At 42.5% G+C, this 20865-nt stretch overlaps 1 protein-coding gene across 1 annotated transcript; it reads right to left on the bottom strand.

Annotated features, from left to right (window-relative positions):
• Positions 1-5112: 5112 nt before the first annotated feature.
• COA5 (cytochrome c oxidase assembly factor 5) lies at positions 5113-20265 on the bottom strand. Its single transcript, XM_077482751.1, has 3 exons — positions 20074-20265; positions 16627-16710; positions 5113-5457 (listed from the first exon to the last, which is right to left on the bottom strand). The coding sequence occupies exons 1-3, from the start codon at positions 20173-20175 to the stop codon at positions 5416-5418; spliced, it is 228 nt and encodes a 75-aa protein (XP_077338877.1). The 5' UTR covers positions 20176-20265; the 3' UTR covers positions 5113-5415.
• Positions 20266-20865: the final 600 nt, after the last annotated feature.

Genomic DNA, 20865 nt, shown 5'->3' with positions numbered 1-20865 from the left:
AAAGGGGTTAAATTGGCCTGCAAAACGGTGCCGGAGCAGCGTTTTGCCCAAAGTACGGCAGCACTGCCCCATTGATTTCAATGGGGAGCAGCGGTGAGTTCACCGCTCCTAAGAAGCTGCTGGCAGGACTTTTTTTCTGACGCCCTGCCAGCGCACCGCTCCAGTGTGAAAGCCCTAGAATAGAGCCTCTTTTTTTTCAGGCGCTATTTTTAGATCTGTGGCTCCTGAAAAACACTGGCAGTGTAAAAGGGGTCTAAAGGCCCATACACACGATCAGACTTTTTGACAACAAACATGCAAATTAGCTGTTTTGGAGCAACATCCGACCGCGTGTACGCTCCATCGGACAAACTTTTTTGTTTTTCATCAGACTTTTGTTGGCTGTGCGAACGAACAAACTTTCTGGCAACAAAAGTCCGAGGGAGCAAAGTCTGATCGTGTGTACAGAAAATCATAGGACTTTTGTACAAAGTACAAACACACATGCTCAGAACCAATGCAAAAGATCAGACAACAATACAGAAGTTGACCAAAGGTGGCGGTAAAGAGCAGAAAAACCACATGATTTGGTGAAAGTTGGCTGAAAAAGTCCTGCTGTGTGTATGCAATACAAGTTCAGGGCTGACGCCCTTTGTACAAAAATCCAAAGGAAGGTTTGTACAAAGTCCAATCGTGTGTATGAGGCTTTACACTTACACAATGTCGGGGATTTTTTTCAAGGACTAGAACCAGGTGTGTAATTAACCAATTATACCACGCAGGTGCTAATTATAATCAATTTCATATGTAGGCTGAAATACAGTCATTAACTGAAAAAAAAAGCTGGTTTGAATCCCAACCACGATACTACTTGCCTGGAGTTTGCATGTTCTCCCTGTGCCTGCGTGAGTTTCCTACGGGTACTCCGGTTTCCTTCCACACTCCAAAGACATGCTGGTAGGTTAATTGGCTCCTCTCTAAATTGGCCCTAGTATATGAATGTGAGTTAGGGACCTTAGATTGTAAGCTCCTTGAGGGTAGGGACTCATGTGAATGTACAATATATATGTAAAGCACTATGTAAATTGATGGCGCTATACAAGTACCTTAAATCATAATAAGAAGCAGCTGTGTAGGAAGCTTAAAACTGGGTGAGGAACAGCTAAACTCTAATAAGGTAAGGTTGTGAAAGTCAGTTTCAGGTCACAGGTCCACAACAACAACAAGACACAAGGTAGTTATACTGCATCAGCAAGGTCTCTCCCAGGAAAAGATATCACAGCAGACTGGGGTTTCAAGATGTGCTGTTCAAGCGGTTTTGAAGCACAAAGAAATGGGCAACGTTGAGGACGCAGTGGTCAGCCAAGGAAACTTAATGCAGCAGATGAAAGATACATTGGGCTGTTTTACTAAAGGGAAACAGACTCTGCAGTGACGCCTTACTTCTTCATTAACTAAGCTCTGGAGCAACTGCACTTGCAGAGTGCAAAGTGCTCAGTCTATTTGCCTTTAGTAAATCAAACCCAGTGTGCTTACTTCTCTTCAACATCAGAAGATGTCCAGCAGTGTCATCAGAACATAACCAATGGAAAACAGTGGAACCCGGGTACATCCATATACTGTCCAGATAAGTCTGGCTAGAAGTGATCCAGGTGTACATTTTATCCACTTTATATCTCTAATTTTAGAGTGTTGATTTTGCAGGTTGTATTCTGTTTAATTTCCTGTACATGTGTAATCTATATTCCCTTTAGAGCAGAAGTCCGGGCAAAAACCTTTTTACCTGTCCTTGTTGCTGATTTCCTACCTTCAATGAATATGTAATGCATCTTCTTGTTAACTCAGTAATTGCTCTGAAATAGCCATAATCATTTTCAAAGGAAACTGTTAATTTCCAGTGGTTTCCTCTTTGTAAAAATCAGTGGTTGCTATTCCTCCTATTCCAACAGCCACCAGACCTGACACATCCCATTTGTAATTCTAGCTACAGCAAGCAGTGATGTATTTCCAGTCCTGCTTGCTGTAGTGGGCAGGACAGGACTCAGGGAGGACTGGTCTGTACCACCCATGCAGGCTGTGTCCTAAATACGACTGCCTCCATTGGCTGCTCTGAAAGGCTGCGCCCACATGACGTCATGGGCTTTGTGGTGTAATATCTGAATGATGCCTGAGACCACAGACATCATTCAGATATCTGCATTTTCTGCCAGCGATTCTCTGCACCAAAAGAACGATCATAGTGGCTGTTCCGCCGCTTGACCGTTCTTACGGGCGGCGGGAGGGGACGCCCCCCCCTCCCGCCGCCCTCCGGTGCGCATACCGACTCACCGTTTCCATCGTTGAGTCAGTCACAGGATCCGCCGGCCCCTGGATGATACCATAGAGATTTCCGGGGGACCAGATGGTCCCCGGAGTCTCTATGATCGTTCGGAGGCCGGGCGCGATGTTATGACGTCACGCCCGGCCTCTGCATTCAAATTAACGGCGCCACTTTGGCTGGGAAGCCAAGATCGTTTTTATTTTAGGCTTCCCAGCCTAGAGGTGAGATGTGGGGTCTTATTACAAGGGATGTTTACATTCCTTGTAATAGGAAAAAAAGTAATAATTTTTTTTTTTTTTTAGTGTCAAACTAAAAAAATAAAAATAAAATTTACAATAAAAAAAAATGTAAAGCGCCCCTGTCCCCGTGAGCTCGTACGCAGAAGCGAACGCATACGTAAGTCCCGTTCACATATGAAAACGGTGTTCAAACCACACATGTGAGGTATCGCTGCGAACGTTAGAGCGAGAGCAATAATTCTGGCCCTAAACCTCCTCTGTAACCCAAAACATGTAACCAGTAAAAAAAAAAAAAAAAAAGTAAAATGTCACCTATGGGGATTTTTAAATACCAATGTTTGGCGCCATTCAACGAGCGCGTGCAATTTTGAAGCGTGACATGTTGGGTATCTATTTACTCTGTGTATCTTCCTCTTTCACATTATGCAAAAAAATTGGGCTAACTTTACTGTTTTTTTTTTTTTTTTAAGCATGGAACTGTTTTTTTTTCAGAAAAAAACGTGTTCGAAAAATTGCTGCGCAAATACCGTGCGAGAACGGCCGCCATTATATTCTCTAGGATCTTTGCTAAAAAAAAAAAAAAAAAAAAACATATATAATGTTTGGGGGTTCTATGTAATTTTCTAGCAAAAAAATTATGAATTTTACATGTAGGAGAGAAATGTCAGAATTGGCCTGGTTGCGAACAGTCAAACATGCAGCAGATAATGAGGCTTGCAAGAGCCACTCATTGTGTAAAACTGGCAGGTAATGTAACTGCTTGCAGGTAGAAATCCAACTGTCAAATCTGAGCAAAGACCAGCCAACAGATGAAGATTGGACAGGCTGCTAACTTTCTGTGGCTCCATCCCCTTTCTTAAGCAGCCCAATCATGGGCTGGCGTTTGATAGCTGCTCAGTCCTGCCCACTCCTGACATTGCCACTGAGTTTTGACAGCTGGCTTTCTTCCTGCAAGCAGTTACATTACCTGCTAAATTTACACAGAGTGGCTCTTGCAAGCCTCACCATCTGCTGCAAGTAAAACTCCCCCTCTGTGCACCTGACCCCATCCTCCTCTCCTCTAGTGCACCTGGCTCCTTCCTCACCTCCACCTGGCTGCAACATCTTCTCTCCTCTGTGCACCTGGCAGCATCCCCTCCTTTGTACAGCTGGCTCTATCCTACACTCCACCAGGCTAGATCTCCTCTCATCTGTGCACCCGGCTACATCCTCCTATACATCCGGCTGCATCCCCCCTTCTCTGTGCACCTGGCTCCATCCTCCCCTTCGCCTGGCTGCAACTCCCTCTGCTCCCAGGGATAAAAACAGATGCTGTTATCTTTTGAATTATAGGTACAATTCAATTAGACTTTTCTCTTCCATGGTAAGGAATTTCACATATGTATTAACCGTTTAGTGTTTTTTGTGTAGGGAGGTGATATTTTTTTTTTTCTTTTTGCCTATCCCAGAGTTCTTCTTTAAATCATAAATAACATACACATTTTGAATAACACTTTTTTTTTTTTTAATGAAGGTCATTAGTGGGATATCCAAGTATGGCAACTTAGTGGGATATCTCACAAAAATGATTACACCCTCAAATTTTTGTAAATATTTTATTATATCTTTTTTTTCAATACTGACAAAATTACACTTTGCTACAATGTAAAGTAATGAGTGTATAACAGTGCAAATGTGCTGTCCCCTCAAAATAACTCAACACAAATTGGTCTGCATGGCTGTCATCCCAGAAAGAAGCCTCTTCTAAAAATGAAGCACAAGAAAGCCTGCAAACAGTATACTGAAGACATGCAGACTAAGCACATGGATTACTGGTACCATGTCCTGTGGTCTCATGAGACCAAGATAAACTTATTTGGTTCAGATGGTGTGTTAAGTGTGTGTGGCGGCAAACCAGATGAGTGTCTCACCTACAGTCAAGCATGGTGGTGGGAGTGTCATGGTCTGGGGCTGCATGAGTGCTGCCCACACTGGGGAGCTACAGTTCATTGAGAAAACCATGAATGCCACCATGTACTGTGACATACTGATTCAGAGCATGATCCCCTCCCTTCAGAGACTGGGCCGCAGGGCAGTATTCCAACATGACAACGACCCCAAATACACCTCTAAGACGACCACTGCCCTGCTAAAGAAGCTGAGGGTAAAGATGATGGACTGGCCAAGCATGTCTCCAGACCTAAACCCTATTGAGCATCTGTGGGGGATCCTCAAACGGAAGGCGAGGGAGCGCAAGGTCTCTAACATTCACCAGCTCTGTGATTTCATCATGGAGGAGATGAAGAGGACTCAAATGGCAACCTGTGAAGCTCTGGTGAACTTAATGCCCAAGAGGGTTAAGGCAGTGCTGGAAAAGAATGGTGGCCACACAAAATATTGACACTTTGGGCCCAATACACTGTTATACAAGCTGTACACTCACTACTTTACATTGTAGCAAAGTGTAATTTCTTCAGTGTTGTCACATGAAAAGATAGAATAAAATATTTACATAAATGTGAGGGGTGTACTCACTTTTGTGAGATACTGTATATCTATACTGAGGTATATAAAATAAAACATAAGGCACAAACAACAAATTAAAATCAATTTAATATATTCATCACTTAAACATCTCAAAAATATAAATTAGATGTCTACTGCAAACAAAATATTCCCAACAATGTATTTTATTTACCACATATAGTTTCCTTTTATCAAACACTGCAACATTTAAATTTTTTTTACCACTGTGTGGAATTTTAATGAGAACAGAAGAAAAAAAAAAGAAACAGAAGTTACTGTACTGTGCCCACCCCCTACTAGACACAACATAGTTCATGATCTCAGCACGTAGTAGAGTGTGGCTGTTAATCAGACAAATGCATCTTCAGCATCTCAGTAACCTTTTCTCCCTCGAAAACGTGCTCTGTTGTCCAGCTAAGAATAAAAACATAAAAAATATATTTCAGGACTGTATACAAGATTAGCAAAGAGATAAAATCAAACAAAATATATATCTTTTTTCTTTCTAATACATAACTAAGCAGTTGTTCCAGTAGTTAAATAAAAAAAAATAAAAAAATGCAGTAAACAAACTAAATTGCTGATGGAAATAAAACAATGAATTTTCAAAAGTGAGGCTTGAAAAACATGCCTTGAAAAAGGATTCACCGCCTTGGTGTTTTTCCTGTTTATTGCATTTCAATCTGGAATTAAAATAGATTTTTTTGGAACTTTGTACCATGTGATGTGCACTAAATGCCTATGACTTTAAGGCCCCATTCACACATGGGTGGTGGGTGCTTCGCCGGTAAAGAACCGCTAATATTAGCGGCGCTTTACCATCAATTTCGCATCGCTATTCGGCCACTAGCGGGGCATTTACCCCTGCTAGTGGCCGAGAAAGGGTTAAAACCACCGCAAAGCGCTGCTGCAGCATCGCTATGCCGGCAGCATAGCCACGCGGCCCCATTGATTTTATTCAAAGATGCTGCTTGCAGGCATTTTTTTTAACATCCTGTAAGAGCACAGCTCCAGCGTGAAAGCACTCAGGAAAAGGAAGGAACAATGTACACCGCCCCTAAGCGCTAACCTCTGGAGTGCTCAAATAATCCAAACATTATATTTACTTGCAACCCCTTAATATTTCAGGCTCTCCCCCATGGTGCAAATTATTTTACTTCTAGTACCAACATACCACACATCACAAATTCATCACAGCTTCCCAATTATGTAAGTGACAACACCACAGCATCTTCACCGTTTAGCATTACAGCATAAAATCCCCGTTCAGTATATAGAGCAGGGGTTGACAAATTTGCTTGGAATCTAGGAGCCAGCTAAAAAAAAAAAAGTTAGGAGCCAGGTCCGTGACGGCGACCTGTCCCTGGTCTGACATGGAGACGAGTGAGGGGAAGATAGCCCCCCCACCTGTCTCCAAGTCATTGCCCATAGCTCTTAGAGGGACAAAAATTTTTATTTTATTTTTTTCAAATGACCAATTTTTTTTTAAAATTGCATTTTAGTGTAAATATGAGATGTGAGGTCTCTCTGACCCCAGATCTCATATATAAGAGGACCTGTCATGCTTTTTTCTATTACAAGGGATTTTTACATTCCTTGTATTTGGAATAAAAGTGACACACTTTTTTTTTTTTTTTTTTTAAAAGAACAGTGAAAAAAATAAAAATAAAAGTTAAAATAAGAAAAAAATTTTTTTTAACGCGCCCTGTCCTGCCAAGCTTGCGTGCAGAAGCGAACACATATGAAAGCAGTTTTCAAACCACACATGTGAGGTATCGCTGCGATCGGAAGAGTGAGAGCAATAATTCTAGACCTCCTCTGTAACTTAAAAGGTTCAACCTGTAGAATTTTTTAAATGTCGCCTATGGAGATTTTAAAGGGTAAAAGTTTGTCGCCATTCCATGAGCGGGCGCAATTTTGAAGCATGACATGTTGGGTATCGATTTACTCGGCGTAACATTATCTTTCACAATAAAAAAAAGAATTCGGCTAAGTTTACTGTTCTTATTTTTTTTTTATTAAATAAATTATTTTTCCCCAAAAAAGTGCGCTTGTAAGTCCGCTGTGCAAATACGGTGTGACAGACAGTATTGCAACGACCACCATTTTATTCTCTAGGGTGTTAGAACTCCTAAACATAATCTATATTTTTTATTCTAAGTAAAGGGAAGGAGATAGGCTGGCAGGCAGGGGAAGCTCCATTAGCATTGCTGGTTGTCATTCCAACGGCCACCACAAGAGGGCACTTGATTCCAGAAGGAACCATAGGATCGCAGAAGGCCTCAAAGACGGGGGCTCAATTACCGGCCGTCGGTGGCGCGGTCCGACGCGATCACGCCGGGGGGGTCCACGGAGACAGGATACCCCCAGCTGTGCTGCCCCAGGCGCCAGGTCGCTAAATCTAGTCGCAAATGCGACCTGGTGCCCGGGTTTTGTCGAGCCCTGATATAGACCATATCAGGAAAAACGCACTTATAGGCTTTGATGTGATCACTCTGATGTATGTGCTCAAGGTGATCATCTCCTGCGCTCTCAGAAGCATTGAAGCCCATGCTGTCAGGCCCTGGAAAGCAGGTCTGCCTGATACCCAGAAACTGGGAGGTCAGCATGGGAATTACATCACCGGTACTCTTTCATCGGACAGTAAGCAGCTCCAATACTTCTAAAGTTCTCCAAAAACTAGGGGAAAAACTAGGAGGCCATAATGCAGAAGCCTAAACAGGAGGAAACTTGCAAGTCAATCAAGGACTCAAAACCACCTGATGTATAGTATATGTACATATAAAAAGACACAAACTTGGATTGACTCCATAAAATAAAAAAGAAACTGCACTTATTGCCCTGTTGTCTACCGAGTGCGCCAAACAAGAACGGGGCAAATCCACCTACCAAACGAGACCCTGAAAAAATAGATGGTCGAATACACTACTAAATAGTCTCTTATACAAAAAAAAAAAAAAAAAGGGAGGGACCAAATAAATAAAACCATTATTATAAAGTAAAAAAATAAAGATAGAATAAGAATATATGAAAACTAACATTCCCCATAGACTAATGGACACATAAAATAAATTAATAAGGAATGAGCTCTGAGGTGAGGTCCCTGGACCCGCAGCACATCGGTCCATCCCTACAGTGATATTTTCATATAATTTCCATTATTAATGTTACTCATAGTGGGAACTCCATACCACATAAGGAAACACCTGGATCCAAAAATAAATAATTGTGCATACCTACATCTACGACAAAATAACAGTCATGTCTTCTTTAAAAAGACATGACTGATTCAGGAGTAGTTTTGCTCTGAAGAAGAGGACATGTCCCTCAAAACGGATTAACTTTTAGTCTGACTCATGTTAGGACCATGGTAATTTCACCATTTGGAAGACCACTCTGTTCCCTGGGTTTTTGTACTACATTGGTTTTACCTTTGGCTCCCGCGAGTATGCACTCACTTGGTTTTAATAATTTTATTATAAAGTGTTGCCAGTAATGCACTAGGCCTTTGTGCCCTTCTGTTGTTTTTGTTGTTTCAAGATTCCCCGGTCTTAAAGTAGAACTATAGGCAAAACTTTTTTTTCATTTTGAATAGAGCATGGGAGGATTTAAAAGACAAGTTCACATTTGTATCATGTTACTAATAGACTGGCCCCTGCTCTGAAAGGTAGTGGGGATATTCTCCCGCTAGCTGTCGCAATAAATAAAATTAAAAAAGAAAAAAAAAAAACACAACACAGTCCTCTGCTAATGGCAATCTACAAGTCCTGACAGCCTTTGCGGCTGTTGGCTTGTAATTTTCAACTAATTACCAAGGCGCTGTGGTAGTTCATGGAGTCTACCTGTCAGGGAGTATCTGCTAGCACATTATGTCTTTACCTTTCAGGTCAAAAAATAAAACGATATATAGGGCAATTCTTAAAGAAAATCTGTTTTAATATTTTGTATAGTCATAGGCATGTTGTGTACATGACATGGTACAAATCCCCAAAAACCCATTGTAATTCCAGGTTCTAACGCAACAAAACAGGAAAAAAGCTAGGTGAGTGAAAACTTACACAAGGCACTGTACATTTGGTTATTTAAAACACGTTGGTGCGCGTGTGACGGCGGGGGTAATTTTTGCTGCCTTGATGTAACTTAAAGGGGGTTGTTGAGGGACATTAAAACCGTGGCTTAACCTTGTGTTTTTAACCCCCTCCCACAAGTATAAATGAGTCCCAATTCCCTAAGGGTCCATTCATACCAATGTGCTGCATTAGCACGCAGTAAAATGGGAAATTTACCAAAATGAATATTTTGCAGCGAAGTTCATTGCACTGACATTTATTCTGAAGGCCACTAAAAACGCAATAATATATTGCACCTGCACTGCAACACTGTGGGGGAGATTTACTGTGCGTAGCAACTAGCTTCCAACTTCAGCTTGTTCAAATAAACAATGACAATAAGGCTGCGTTCACATCTAGGCATCCTGGAATGCAGGTCAAATCATACCACAATTCTTTTTTCACCGCGATTGGTCACGCGACAATAGTGGCAAAATCGCACAGCAATCAGGATGCCATTGGAGGTGATGGGGATCGCAAAGGGTGTCCCACGATTTGCCGTGATTCAGAATCGCGGGCAGAATTGCGGCTATTCCGCCCATGATCCAGGATGCCTAGATGTGAACGGAACCTAAAAGCCAATTGGTTACTATGCACAGCTGCATCAGATTCTCCGTACACCAGTTTACCGTTAAGTAAATCTCCCCTAGTATAGTTCCACTTTTACAGCTAAACTGGGATAACACGTTATATTTGTTACTCATTTCCTTATTACATAGCAAAACTGAAAAAAAAAAAAATAAATAATAAAAAACCCCACACATTAAAAAAACTGCTGCTTACCTTTTGGTGTAAAAATCCTACCTAGCTTTCTGTGCTCACAGATCTTCATTATCCTTTGTGAACTAGATATGTACTATCTGTCCTAACAAACGGTTTAAGATTTCAAGCTTGGGTGGTTCACTGCATTTTAATATGTTTTAAAAAAAACTGTCCTTACATCTGTCCCCTAATTATACACTGCAAACCATTTTGAACAATCTCAAGTCCATAAATAGCAGAATAAGACAATGCAGAAAAAAACTTCAAGTTGTGCTGCTATTGCAGAGTAATTTTTGATGCCATTTAAAAATCACTCTCAATTGTGCCTGTGCTGTACAGAGAAACATTTAACACGGCTAAAGTCAATTCAACATTACAATCTAACATTAGACTAGACATAGCTTAGCCATGCTATGCCAAAACATTTTTTAGTTGATAACAGATCAGATCAGATCAGTCATCTGAAAAGATTCCCTTTATGCTTCACTCAGTATTCCCATATGGGAGTTATATGTTGTTAGTTTAACCTGAACAACAAATTAAAGCCCCGTACACACAGGCCGAATGTCGGGAGACATTGGCCGGTTAAAAAAAAAAAAAAAAAAAAAAAAGTCTGATATTCGGCCCGTGTTTATGGCACTCTGTCCAAAAAACGTAAGTTTGGCTGGCTTCTGTCAGATGAGCATGCTGGAAAATCAGCAGCACACTGTCTCCCAATCAGTGCTCTCCGCCAATGACTGATCTGACTGTTCTGGTGGGGGGGGCGGGGGCATCCCCCTGTCAGAGCACAAAAGCTTAGTAGGGGAGATCGCTGTACAAACTTCAGAATAGTTAGTACAGTGGATCAGACCAGGAGCTGTCAGTTTTTTTCAGTTCAACCCGTTGGGTTGAACAAAAACCAAGACTCATAGTGTGTACCAGGCTTTCAGCTAGCCATAGCCTGTAAGCTAACAGTGCAGAAGGTCAAATCTCCACTGCCAGGCTATTGTATTCTAAGATGCTGCCGGAACAAAGTACTCCTGTGCGCATGCCACTCACATCGCTGGAGCCGCAAACCCAGAAGTGCTGAGGGAACATGTCAGCTTCCTCAGCGGTGACTGGGAGGCGGTCCGGGCGCTTCGTTCTAAGGTAAGCATTTCATAATGCGCTGGTAGAGCTGCACGATTCTGGGAAAAATGAGAATCACTATTTTTATGCTTAGAATTAAGATCACGATTCTGTCAAGATTCTCGCGGCATAAAACCAGCTTTGACATTATACACAAAAAATGTGCTAACTTTACCGTTTAGTTTTTTTTTTTTTTTTTCTTTATTCATTAAAGAGTATTTTTTTTTACAAAAGAAAAATGGAATTGAAAGACTGCTGGGCAAATACAGCGTGACATAAAATATTATTAACAACCACCATTTTATTCTCTAGGGTCTCTGCTAAAAAAAATATACACTGTTTTGGGGTTCAGTAATTTTCTAGCAAAAAATAAGGATTTTAACTTGAATCCAACAAGTGTCAAAAATAAAAAAAAGGCCTTTAAAAAGGGGTTGTGAACCCTCAGGGTTTTTCACCCTAATGCATTCTATGCATTAAGGTGGAAAAACTCCTGTGCAGCAGCTGTCCCCCAGAGCCCCCCCTTTTACTTACCTGAACCCGGTCTATCCAGCGACAAGAACGAGCACACCAGCTGCAGTGTCTCTGGTCCTCATTGGATAGATTGATAGCAGCGGGAGCCATAGGCTCCTGCTGCTGTCAATCTAATTAAAATGACGCAGGAGCCAGGTGCTGTTGTCTGTGTCAATGGACGTAGCAGAAGGACATGGGAGCATGCCCGCACGAGTGCCCCAAGGAAAGCTCTTCTCCATCAAGGTACTCGAGAAGAGGAGGAGCCAGGAGCACAACAGAGGGACCCTAGAAGAGGAGGTTTGGGGCCACTCTGTGCAAAAACCTTGCACAGAGGAGGCAAGTATGATATGTTTGTTATTTAAAATAATTCAAGTTGGACTTACCGGTAACTTGTTTTCCAGTAGACTTTCAGGACAGCCACCCGAGAGATCATGGCTTCACCTCCCAAAGGAAACACCTCCTCCATCAGAGCTTTTTAAGGGAAGCCTCCACGCAGCCTTCTCAGTTGTTTGTAGAGACTCTCCAACCCCTGCTGCAACACATAAGTGACAATTATATCATAGTATTACAGCAATTAACAAAAACAGGGCGGGTTACTGCTGTCCTTAAAGTCTACTGGAAAACAAGTTACCGGTAAGTCTAACTTGAATTTTCCAAAACGTCTTTCAGGACAGCCACCCAAGAGGATTACCGAGACTTACTCCATTCAGGGCGGGACAACAGCCTGCAAGACTTTCCTTCCAAAAGCCTGATCCCCAGCCGTCATGAGATCTAATCTATAATGGCGGGCAAATATTGTCAGACTTGACCAGGTAGTAGCCTTACATATCTGTTTGGGGGTGGTACCAGCTTTCTCTGCCCAACTCACCGTTGTAGTCCTTGTGGAATGAGCCCAGACACTCACTGGACTCCTCTGGCCAGCACAGAAAGGCTTCCGAAATTGCCATCCTCAGCCATCTGGCTATGGTCCCTTTGGAAGCTTGCTTTCCCTTTTTACTACCGGAAAACAAAATAAACAGTGCATCCGTATGTCTAAAGTCTTTAGTGGCTTCTAAATAACTTGGAACTGCCCTCTTAACATTCAAGGTATGGAATTCTTCTTCCTTCTTACCCGATGGATTAGAGCTGAATGTAGGGAGAATTATCTCCAGAGATCGATTTTGAATTGACGCCACTTTGGGCAAAAAATTTGAATCCATTTTAAGGACTATCCTGTCCGGAAAAACAAAAAGGAACGGCTCCCTGATTGACAAAGCCTGCAACTCACTGACTCTGCGAGCTGAAGTAATGGCCACTAAAAAAACAGTTTTTAATGTAATCCATCTCAGGGAGGCTGAAACAATAGGTTCGAATGGATCCTTGGTCAGGGCCTGCAGAACAGTAGACAGGTCCTAGCCTGGGCAGCTTTTAGATACAACAGGCCTAGATCGAGAAAGAGCTCTAAAGAACCTTTCTCTAAGAAAACCCCTAGAGTGGCCACCTGCACCTTGAGGGTGCTGATTGCGAACTTATTATCTGCCCCTTCTTGTAGGAATTCCAAAATTGAAGCAATTTGTCTCAGTGATCTAGCCGAAGTCTTGCACCAAGAGATGAGCACCTTCAAATATTTGAAATATATTGCCCTGGTGACTTTCCTCCTACTGGACAACAGGGTAGCCAGCAACCTATCTGAGAACCCTTTTCTCTTCAAGAGCTGCTCCTCAGAAGCCAGGCCGTGAGCCTTAGCTTCACTAGATCTTGATGGATGAGAGGGCCCTGCCGGAGGAGATCTTGTCTTGGAGGAAGATGCCAGAATGTTTTTTGCTGCATTTGTAATAGGGCCAAGTCCATATCTTTCCGCAAACCCTCCCTGGTCTGGGCGAAAAATAACAGATCATCTAGATAGGGAATCACCAAGATTCCCTCCAGGCGGAGGGGAGCTAAAGCTTCGGCCATAATTTTGGTGAACACTCTCTGGGATGATGACAGGCCGATCGGGAGGGCTCTGAACTGGAGGCGAACAACCTTGCTCCCTTCCTTTAATGCCAACCTCAAGTATCTCTGAGACCCGACCCAAATCAGGACATGGAGATAAGCATCCTGCAAATCTATGGATGCCATATAGCACCCCTGATTCAGGAGGTTTCTTACAGAAAAAATTGAGTATATCCGAAACTTCTCGTACCGCACAGACTTGTTCAGCCCCTTTGAGGTTCAAGATGAGTAGGAACCTTCCCGAAGGCTTTCGGACCAGGAACACATGGGAATAAAATCCCTGACCCAGTTCCCCTATTGGGACCGCCACAATGACCCCCTGAAACATCAGATCCTGAATGAGGGACTTCATAGCGAGGGCCTTGACTGGATCTCTGGGAACATTTGTGAACAGGAACCTTTGAGGGGGGATCTCCGTAAACTCCATTTTGTAAACGCGGGAAATCATCCTCAAAATGAACTGATTCTAAGCAATGGCCCCCCACTGAGGGAGAAACTCTTGAAGTCTCCCTCCCACTCTGACGTGTGAGTCATTGTGGCTTTGTGGCGAACGCAGGAGGATTGAGGAGAACTCCCCCTTTACCCTTGGGCTTCTGTACCGCCCAAGGCTGCCTCCTGTTTTGCGTCCTTTCCTCGGCTTGTCCCTTGGAACTCCGAAAAAAATGTCTCTGCGTCTGCGCCGTTTTTTTCTTTACTGGAAAGGATTTTTTCCTATCCGCCGTTCGGTCCAGAATAGATTCTAATTCTGAGCCAAACTACAAATCCCCCGCAAAAGGAATGCTGCATAGCTTATTTTTTGAGGCCACATCCCCTAGCCAGGTTTTCAGCCACAAAGCCCTCCTAACAGAGTTAGTCAGGGCGGCTGACCTGGCTGTCATGCGGACAGACTCAGCCAAAGCATCAGCAATGTACGCAATTGCTGCTGAGAGAGTAGCAAAGGAATCCAAAATCTCCTGCTTTGGGGAATCAGCTAAAATATGAGATTTCAACTGGTTAACCCAATGATCCAGATTTCTTGCCACACAGGTTGTTGCCATGGCCGGTTTCAAATTCATCATCACCGACTGCCAGGATCTTTTTAGAAGGAGATCCATCTTCTTATCCATGGGTTCTTTTAACGTGCCCATATCTTCAAAGTCTAGATCTGTCGATTTTGAGACCTGAGAGAAGGCGAGTAACTTTGGGGCCTTGTTCCAAACTAGGTCTGGGTTATCTTCAAAAGGAAACCTCCTCCTGTGTGCTCTGGAGAAAAAAAGGTTTCTTCTCAGTCTCCAACCACTCTCTCGATCACGTCAGACACCAGGGAATGCACCGGGAAGGTGCGAGATCTGGAATTCCCTAGCCCAGCATACATGCGATCATGTAGGGAGAGCTCTTTCTTCTCTTCCTCAATACCTAAAGTGGCATATATCACTTTAAGGAGGCCTCCCACTTCTTTCAATGATAATTTGTACTTGGAAGTTGCTTCTGAAGCTTCCTCTTCTTCTGAGTCAGACTCCTCTGAGGCCAGTGAAAATGAATCCCGCGAGGTGTCCTGAGACAACCCTCCCCGTCAGCAACTGAGAACACCCTTGAGGTTCCAAGGAAGACTGCTAGGCTCTCCCAACGTTCCAGGCTCGTCCGATAGATTAGACCTGAATGCCTGAACAGTAGCCTTAAGCTCATCCTTAATGGTTGAAATTAAGTCAGCACACAAGGACGGGGATTCCTCCCTAACCAGGCTTGCGATACAAGATGCACAAAGCGTTTTGGTCCAGGTTTCACTAAGTTTTTCCTTGCAGACAGGACATCTTCTCTTAACTGGTTGGGCAGCACTTTTTGCCTAAACAAACAGAAAGAGACAAGGAAAAAAAAAAACACGCTATTTATTTCTGCAAACAAAATGCAGCTATCACCCAGGTGCAACTAAGGAAAAAACACACCATTTCCCAGTGCCCTAGCAAGCCGACACCCCTTAAACTTCCACCACTGTAACACTCAGCAAGGGGTGGGGAAAGGGTGATCACTTCCCCCCCCCCCACAGGAGCATAGGATCCGGGCTATTCAGAGCACTGCTCCTACCTTAACCTTGCTGGTGCCTTGGCTTGCCCCCTTGTCTGTATCGCTCTCCATCGCTGGCTAACAGACATACCATGGCCGGTCCCGGATTCAAAATTGCCGCTGCACCGACCGGAGCCAGAAATAAGGCACCAGTTGGTCCTCCTCTCTCCCCCTGCGTTACAGTGCCAGGAAATGACGCAGCGCGGCACCGGAAGTCCAGCCCCTTTCCCGAAGGACGCAGCCTAAGACTCTACTGGCCACCTGGAAGATGGCGACCGCTTCTCCCGCAATGCAGCGCGGGTAATCCGAAGGCTGCGGCCGCCACTCTGATGGAAAAAAACAGGGGCACAGGACTTCCGACATACTGGCTCTCCCCGAGTACTGAAGGGGGAAGGAGAGCCCATGGGACCATCCCCACTGGGAGGCAGATGGGAGGACCAGCTTTCTAAGAAAAAAGCACAGGTGAGAACCTACCCTCAGGACCACCCGAGAGATTGTGGTTCCCACCGGAGGTGTTCCTCCTGGTTGGAGGAAACACAAAAAACTGAGGAGGCTGCGTGGAGGCTTCCCTTGAAAAGCTCTGATGGAGGAGGTGTTTCCTTTGGGAGGTGGAGCCAAGATCTCTCGGGTGGCTGTCCTGAAAGTCGTTTTGGAAAAAGGGGTTTTAAAGTCTGGTTTATTTATTTAAGTGGTTAAACTTCCCTCAAGTTCATTCCTTTGATCTAGAGAACAAAGCGTTACAATGTTTATAGTTAGCTCAGCATCTGAGGAATGTTATGAAATTTGGCAGACTGCCTGTGTATTTTTTTTTTTTTTTTTTTTTTCGACAGGTGTCAGCTTGAGCAGAGAACTCTGCATAGAATCAGGGAAAATGCTTTGTTGAGATTGCGAGGGGGAAAGAATCGCGATCTTGATTCTTAACGATTAATCATGCAACTCTATGCGCTAGTATGCTGTGCATATTAGCTCATTATGCCTTTGCCTTCCAGGTTTTTTTTTTTAAGGGCATACAACCGCTTTAATGAAGTAGTCACAGTTGGCCAAGTATCACTGCAGTATTTACATATACAAGTGGACTTACAACTGATCTTTTACACTCAAAAAAGCTGATTTGCAGAGGTTTGCAGTGGCCTTCTTTTAAACACTCCTTGGGTGTCTTTCCTTCCTGCACAAGAAAACAACAATGGTCACGTTAAACACATATACCTTATAATACATGAATACATTTAAAAGTCCAACTCCAAGCACAATCATTTTCAGGTTTACAGCTACCCATCCTGCTGTAGTTGTGCTCCATGTACAACAAACAGCACTGGTTGTCTCTGCCCCTATCCATTCACAGAACTAGGGCCAAAACAACAAATCGACTATAAATCGATAATAAAAATAGTTGGCAACAAATTCTATTATCGATTAGTTGGACAGCCAATGAGTTGGCCTGCATACAGAATGCATTATTTGTTTATATGTCAGTATGAACATTTTACTGAGATGTACGTGTGCTGCACTGTGTATACTGACATACATACTGACCTATGACATACTGACATACATGTATACACAGTGCAGCAGACATACAGCTCAGTACACCATTCACACACGTCAGTATAGACAATGCAACAGACATACAGCTCAGTATATAGTCCATAAACGTCAGTAAGGTTTGGTTCACACTGCAGCAACCTGAAAATTGTGCAACTTTGGCAGGCGACTTCCTGGCGACTTGAGTATTACTTTGATAGGAGTATAGAATAAAAGAGAATAAAAGCCAGATAGAAGTTGCCTTCTATCAGACTTTTTCTGAAGTCTGAGCAAATTCGGTAATGCTAATTAAGACAACGCTCATTGATTAACGTGGGATTTCACATGTCACACGACTTGAGGCCCCACCAGTCGGAACCTTAGTCGCAGCAGTGTAAATCGAGCCTTGAGTGCCTGAGAACTTGTGAATGTGTGAGAATCAATGTCTTGTAGGACATATAGTCCTGGGAAGGAGAAAGCGATTTAAAGTGATTCTAAAAGCAGAAGGTTTTTTTACCTTAACGCATTCTCTGCATTAGGGTACAAAAAACCTTCTGTGACCAGCTCCCCCAGAGCCTCCCCTGTTTACTTACCTGGTCACAATCTCAAACCAGCGCTGAACCCAGGAGCAGCAGGGATCCTCTCTTTTCCTCCTCACAGGACTCAGATGCTGTAAGGAGGATGCAGGGGGCAGGGCCAAGCACACAATGCAGATAAGAATTGAGCCTACATGGGTTGCTATGGGGCTTCCTATGTGTGCACTCTGAATGCACAAGGAGCCAGGAGCACCGGCAGGGGACCCCAGAAGAGGAGGATGGGGGCTGCTCTGTGTAAAATCAAGGCAAGTATGACATGTTTGTTTGTTTTTGTTTTTTTTATTCCAACATTTACAAATCACTTTAAGAGTTCTGTGCAAGGAACATCAGCGTCTAAACCCAGAGAAGCTGAAGTCTAATAGACTGGAGGTAAATGAAGGCATTACATTTAAATTTACAGTAAAAGCTAACCAATATTATGCATTATATGTAAATGTGCTACTGCTTTAATATAAAAAGATATATATCCCCCACCCTTCATGTAGCTTCAGGTCTGACACCCATTTAAAATACCCTGTATAGCCTACATTTTTTTTTCCATACAGCTGGTTATTTATATTTATCACTGCATACAAATATTCAAGAATATATATTTTACACGTTACATTTTAATTATATTGCACACAACACTTTTTTTGATCTGAATAATCAAAACAATATCCGGCCAACTGATAAATGAAAACAATCGCTACTTACAGCCCTAGTCTCAACAGTTTGATCTGTTTTTAGATCCTAGTCTCAAATATTTGATCTATTCTTAGATTCTCATCTCAACTGTTCGATCAATTTTTAGTAGGGCTGCAACTAACGATTATTTTCATAAATCGATTAATTGACCGATTATTGTTTCGATTAATCGATTAATCGGTTAATAGCCTTAAAAAAAAAAGCATGGTGTATAATTTAGTTAATATGTAAAGTTTAAAAAAAAGGCAATTTATTCTTAAATATCTCTATATGCAGTGGTAAATATAAATAGTCAACTATATGGTTAGGGAGCAAAATATCTAATCCACTCTGAGAATGACAGAAGAGATATACTGTATATATTAGAGGGGATATATACTGTATCTAATATTAGAGGAGATATACCGTATATACTATTGAAGATATACTGTATATACTATTAGAGGATATATACTGTATATACTATTAGAGGATATATACTGTATATACTATTAGAGGAGAGATATACTGTATATACTATTATAGGAGAGATATACTGTATATACTATTATAGGAGAGATATACTGTATATACTATTATAGGCTATATACTGTATACTTTTAGAGGCGAGATACTGTATATACTATTAGAGGGGATATACTGTATATACTATTAGAGGAGAGATATACTATATATACCATTAGAAGAGATATACTATATATACCATTAGAAGAGATATAGTGTATATACTATTATTGGAGAGATATAGTGTATATACAACATTAGAGGAGAGATATAGTGTATATACTATTAGAGGAGAGATATAGTGTATATACTATTAGAGGAGAGATATAGTGTATATACTATTAAAGGGTCAATCTGGTAAATATCATCAGACTCATTAACTTTAACACCATTTTGTTACGGGCCGATTAATCGATTATGAAAATAGTAATCGATTAATTTCATAATCGATTAGTTGTCGATTAATCGATTAGTTGTTTCAGCCCTAATTTTTAGATGCTAGATCCAGGTCTCAGCTATTCAATTTATTTATTTTTTTTATTAACAGACATGTTCAATATAGGTCTAGATCCCGGATCTTCTATCCTTAGATCTTTGTCTCAACCGTTCAATCTACTTTTAGATCCTGGTCTCAACTGTTCTTTCTATTATTAGATCCAAGATCTAGTTTTAAATCCTTATCTAAACTGTTTGATCTATTTTTAGATCCTGGTCTCAACTGTTCTATTATTAGATCCAAGATCTAGTTTTAGATCCTGATCTAAACTGTTTGATCTATTTTTAGATTCTGTATCTATTCTTTAGATCCTGGTCTCAACTGTTGAATCTATTTTAAGATTAGATACATGTCAGTAAGTTTCTGAGGACTTTTGAATGTGTGGAGAGAAATGTCTCATGAGACACGTAGTCCTAGGCAGGAGAAGAAAGTGACTCTAAAGGCAGACGGTTTTTCTTTACCCTGATGCACTCTGTGACGAGCTCCCCCCAGCCTCCCTTGCATCCCCCCAATGTGGACATCTCAAATGATAAAGACTAGAGATGAGCTCGGGCTTCCTCCAAACTTTTGCTTGACACTGCAGGCCAGCAAGCCAACATGGCTGTGTACATGGGGCCCTATTGTGACTTGTGGAAATCCCAAATACAATGTTGGAGCTCTATACTACATATATAGAGATATACAGCTCTGACATAGGAGGGAGGTTATAAAGAGAGAGGCCCACCTGCAGCACACAGGCGCTCTGCAGCAGGCAGCTCTTCAGATCCTCCTTCGACCCCGCACAGGGGTGACTATCCTCCTCCTTATCTTCGTAGTACTTCGGCATCGCTGTTCCTCTGTCCTCCCTTCACTGACAACTCTACATGGGCGGCGCCATCTTTCACCCACAATCCACAGCGCGAACTTCCGTCGCATAATCATTACAACTTCCGCCTTCTCAGTCGGGCTGGTGTAGTGTCACATTTTGCTGCCTATCACAGGATGCTACGGAAGTGACGTTGCCGCCAGAAATTGCGTACTGCGCATGCGCGATGCGTTCCAAACACTCGCGCCGTGCGTTCCAACATAGTTTCGGCAATACAGTTAAGCGAAACCATCACATAATGTTACGGAAGTGATGTTACACACAACACAAACACTGGGCCGTACGTTACAACACTAATACTTCCCTTGTTACCTAGTAGGTTTTGCATTGCTGGCACTTGTAGTGCCTATCCTGAGCTACATGCTTCATTGAAGCTCGGGGATAGGGATGAGGACACTGAAAATTGAAGCTCGGGGATAAGGATGACACTGAACATTGAAGCATGTAGCTCAGGATAGGCAGTACAAGTCCCAGCAATGCAAAACCTACTAGGTAACAAGGGAAGTATTAGTGTTGTAACGTACGGCCCAGTGTTTGTGTTGTGTGTAACATCACTTCCGTAACATTATGTGATGGTTTCGCTTAACTGTAGTGCCGAAACTATGTTGGAACGCACGGCGCGAGTGTTTGTAACGCATCGCGCATGCGCAG

The sequence above is a fragment of the Lithobates pipiens genome, unplaced genomic scaffold, assembly GCF_037356315.1.
Source record: "Lithobates pipiens isolate NorthernLeopardFrog02 unplaced genomic scaffold, aLitPip1_a1.2 Scaffold_16, whole genome shotgun sequence".
Taxonomy (NCBI): Eukaryota; Metazoa; Chordata; class Amphibia; order Anura; family Ranidae; genus Lithobates; species Lithobates pipiens.
Note: the sequence above shows the minus strand (reverse complement) of the source record. Positions and strands in the feature narration are given on the sequence as shown.

Excerpts from the sequence above, each read along its gene's own strand:
- COA5 (XM_077482751.1), bottom strand. The coding sequence starts at position 20,175 with ATGCCGAAGTACTACGAAGATAAGGAGGAGGATAGTCACCCCTGTGCG. Across the intron at positions 16,711-20,073 it reads AGAGCGCCTGTGTGCTGCAG|GAAGGAAAGACACCCAAGGA; the intron begins GTGGGCCTCTCT and ends TTTCTTGTGCAG. Across the intron at positions 5,458-16,626 it reads TTGAGTGTAAAAGATCAGTT|CTGGACAACAGAGCACGTTT; the intron begins GTAAGTCCACTT and ends TTTTATTCTTAG.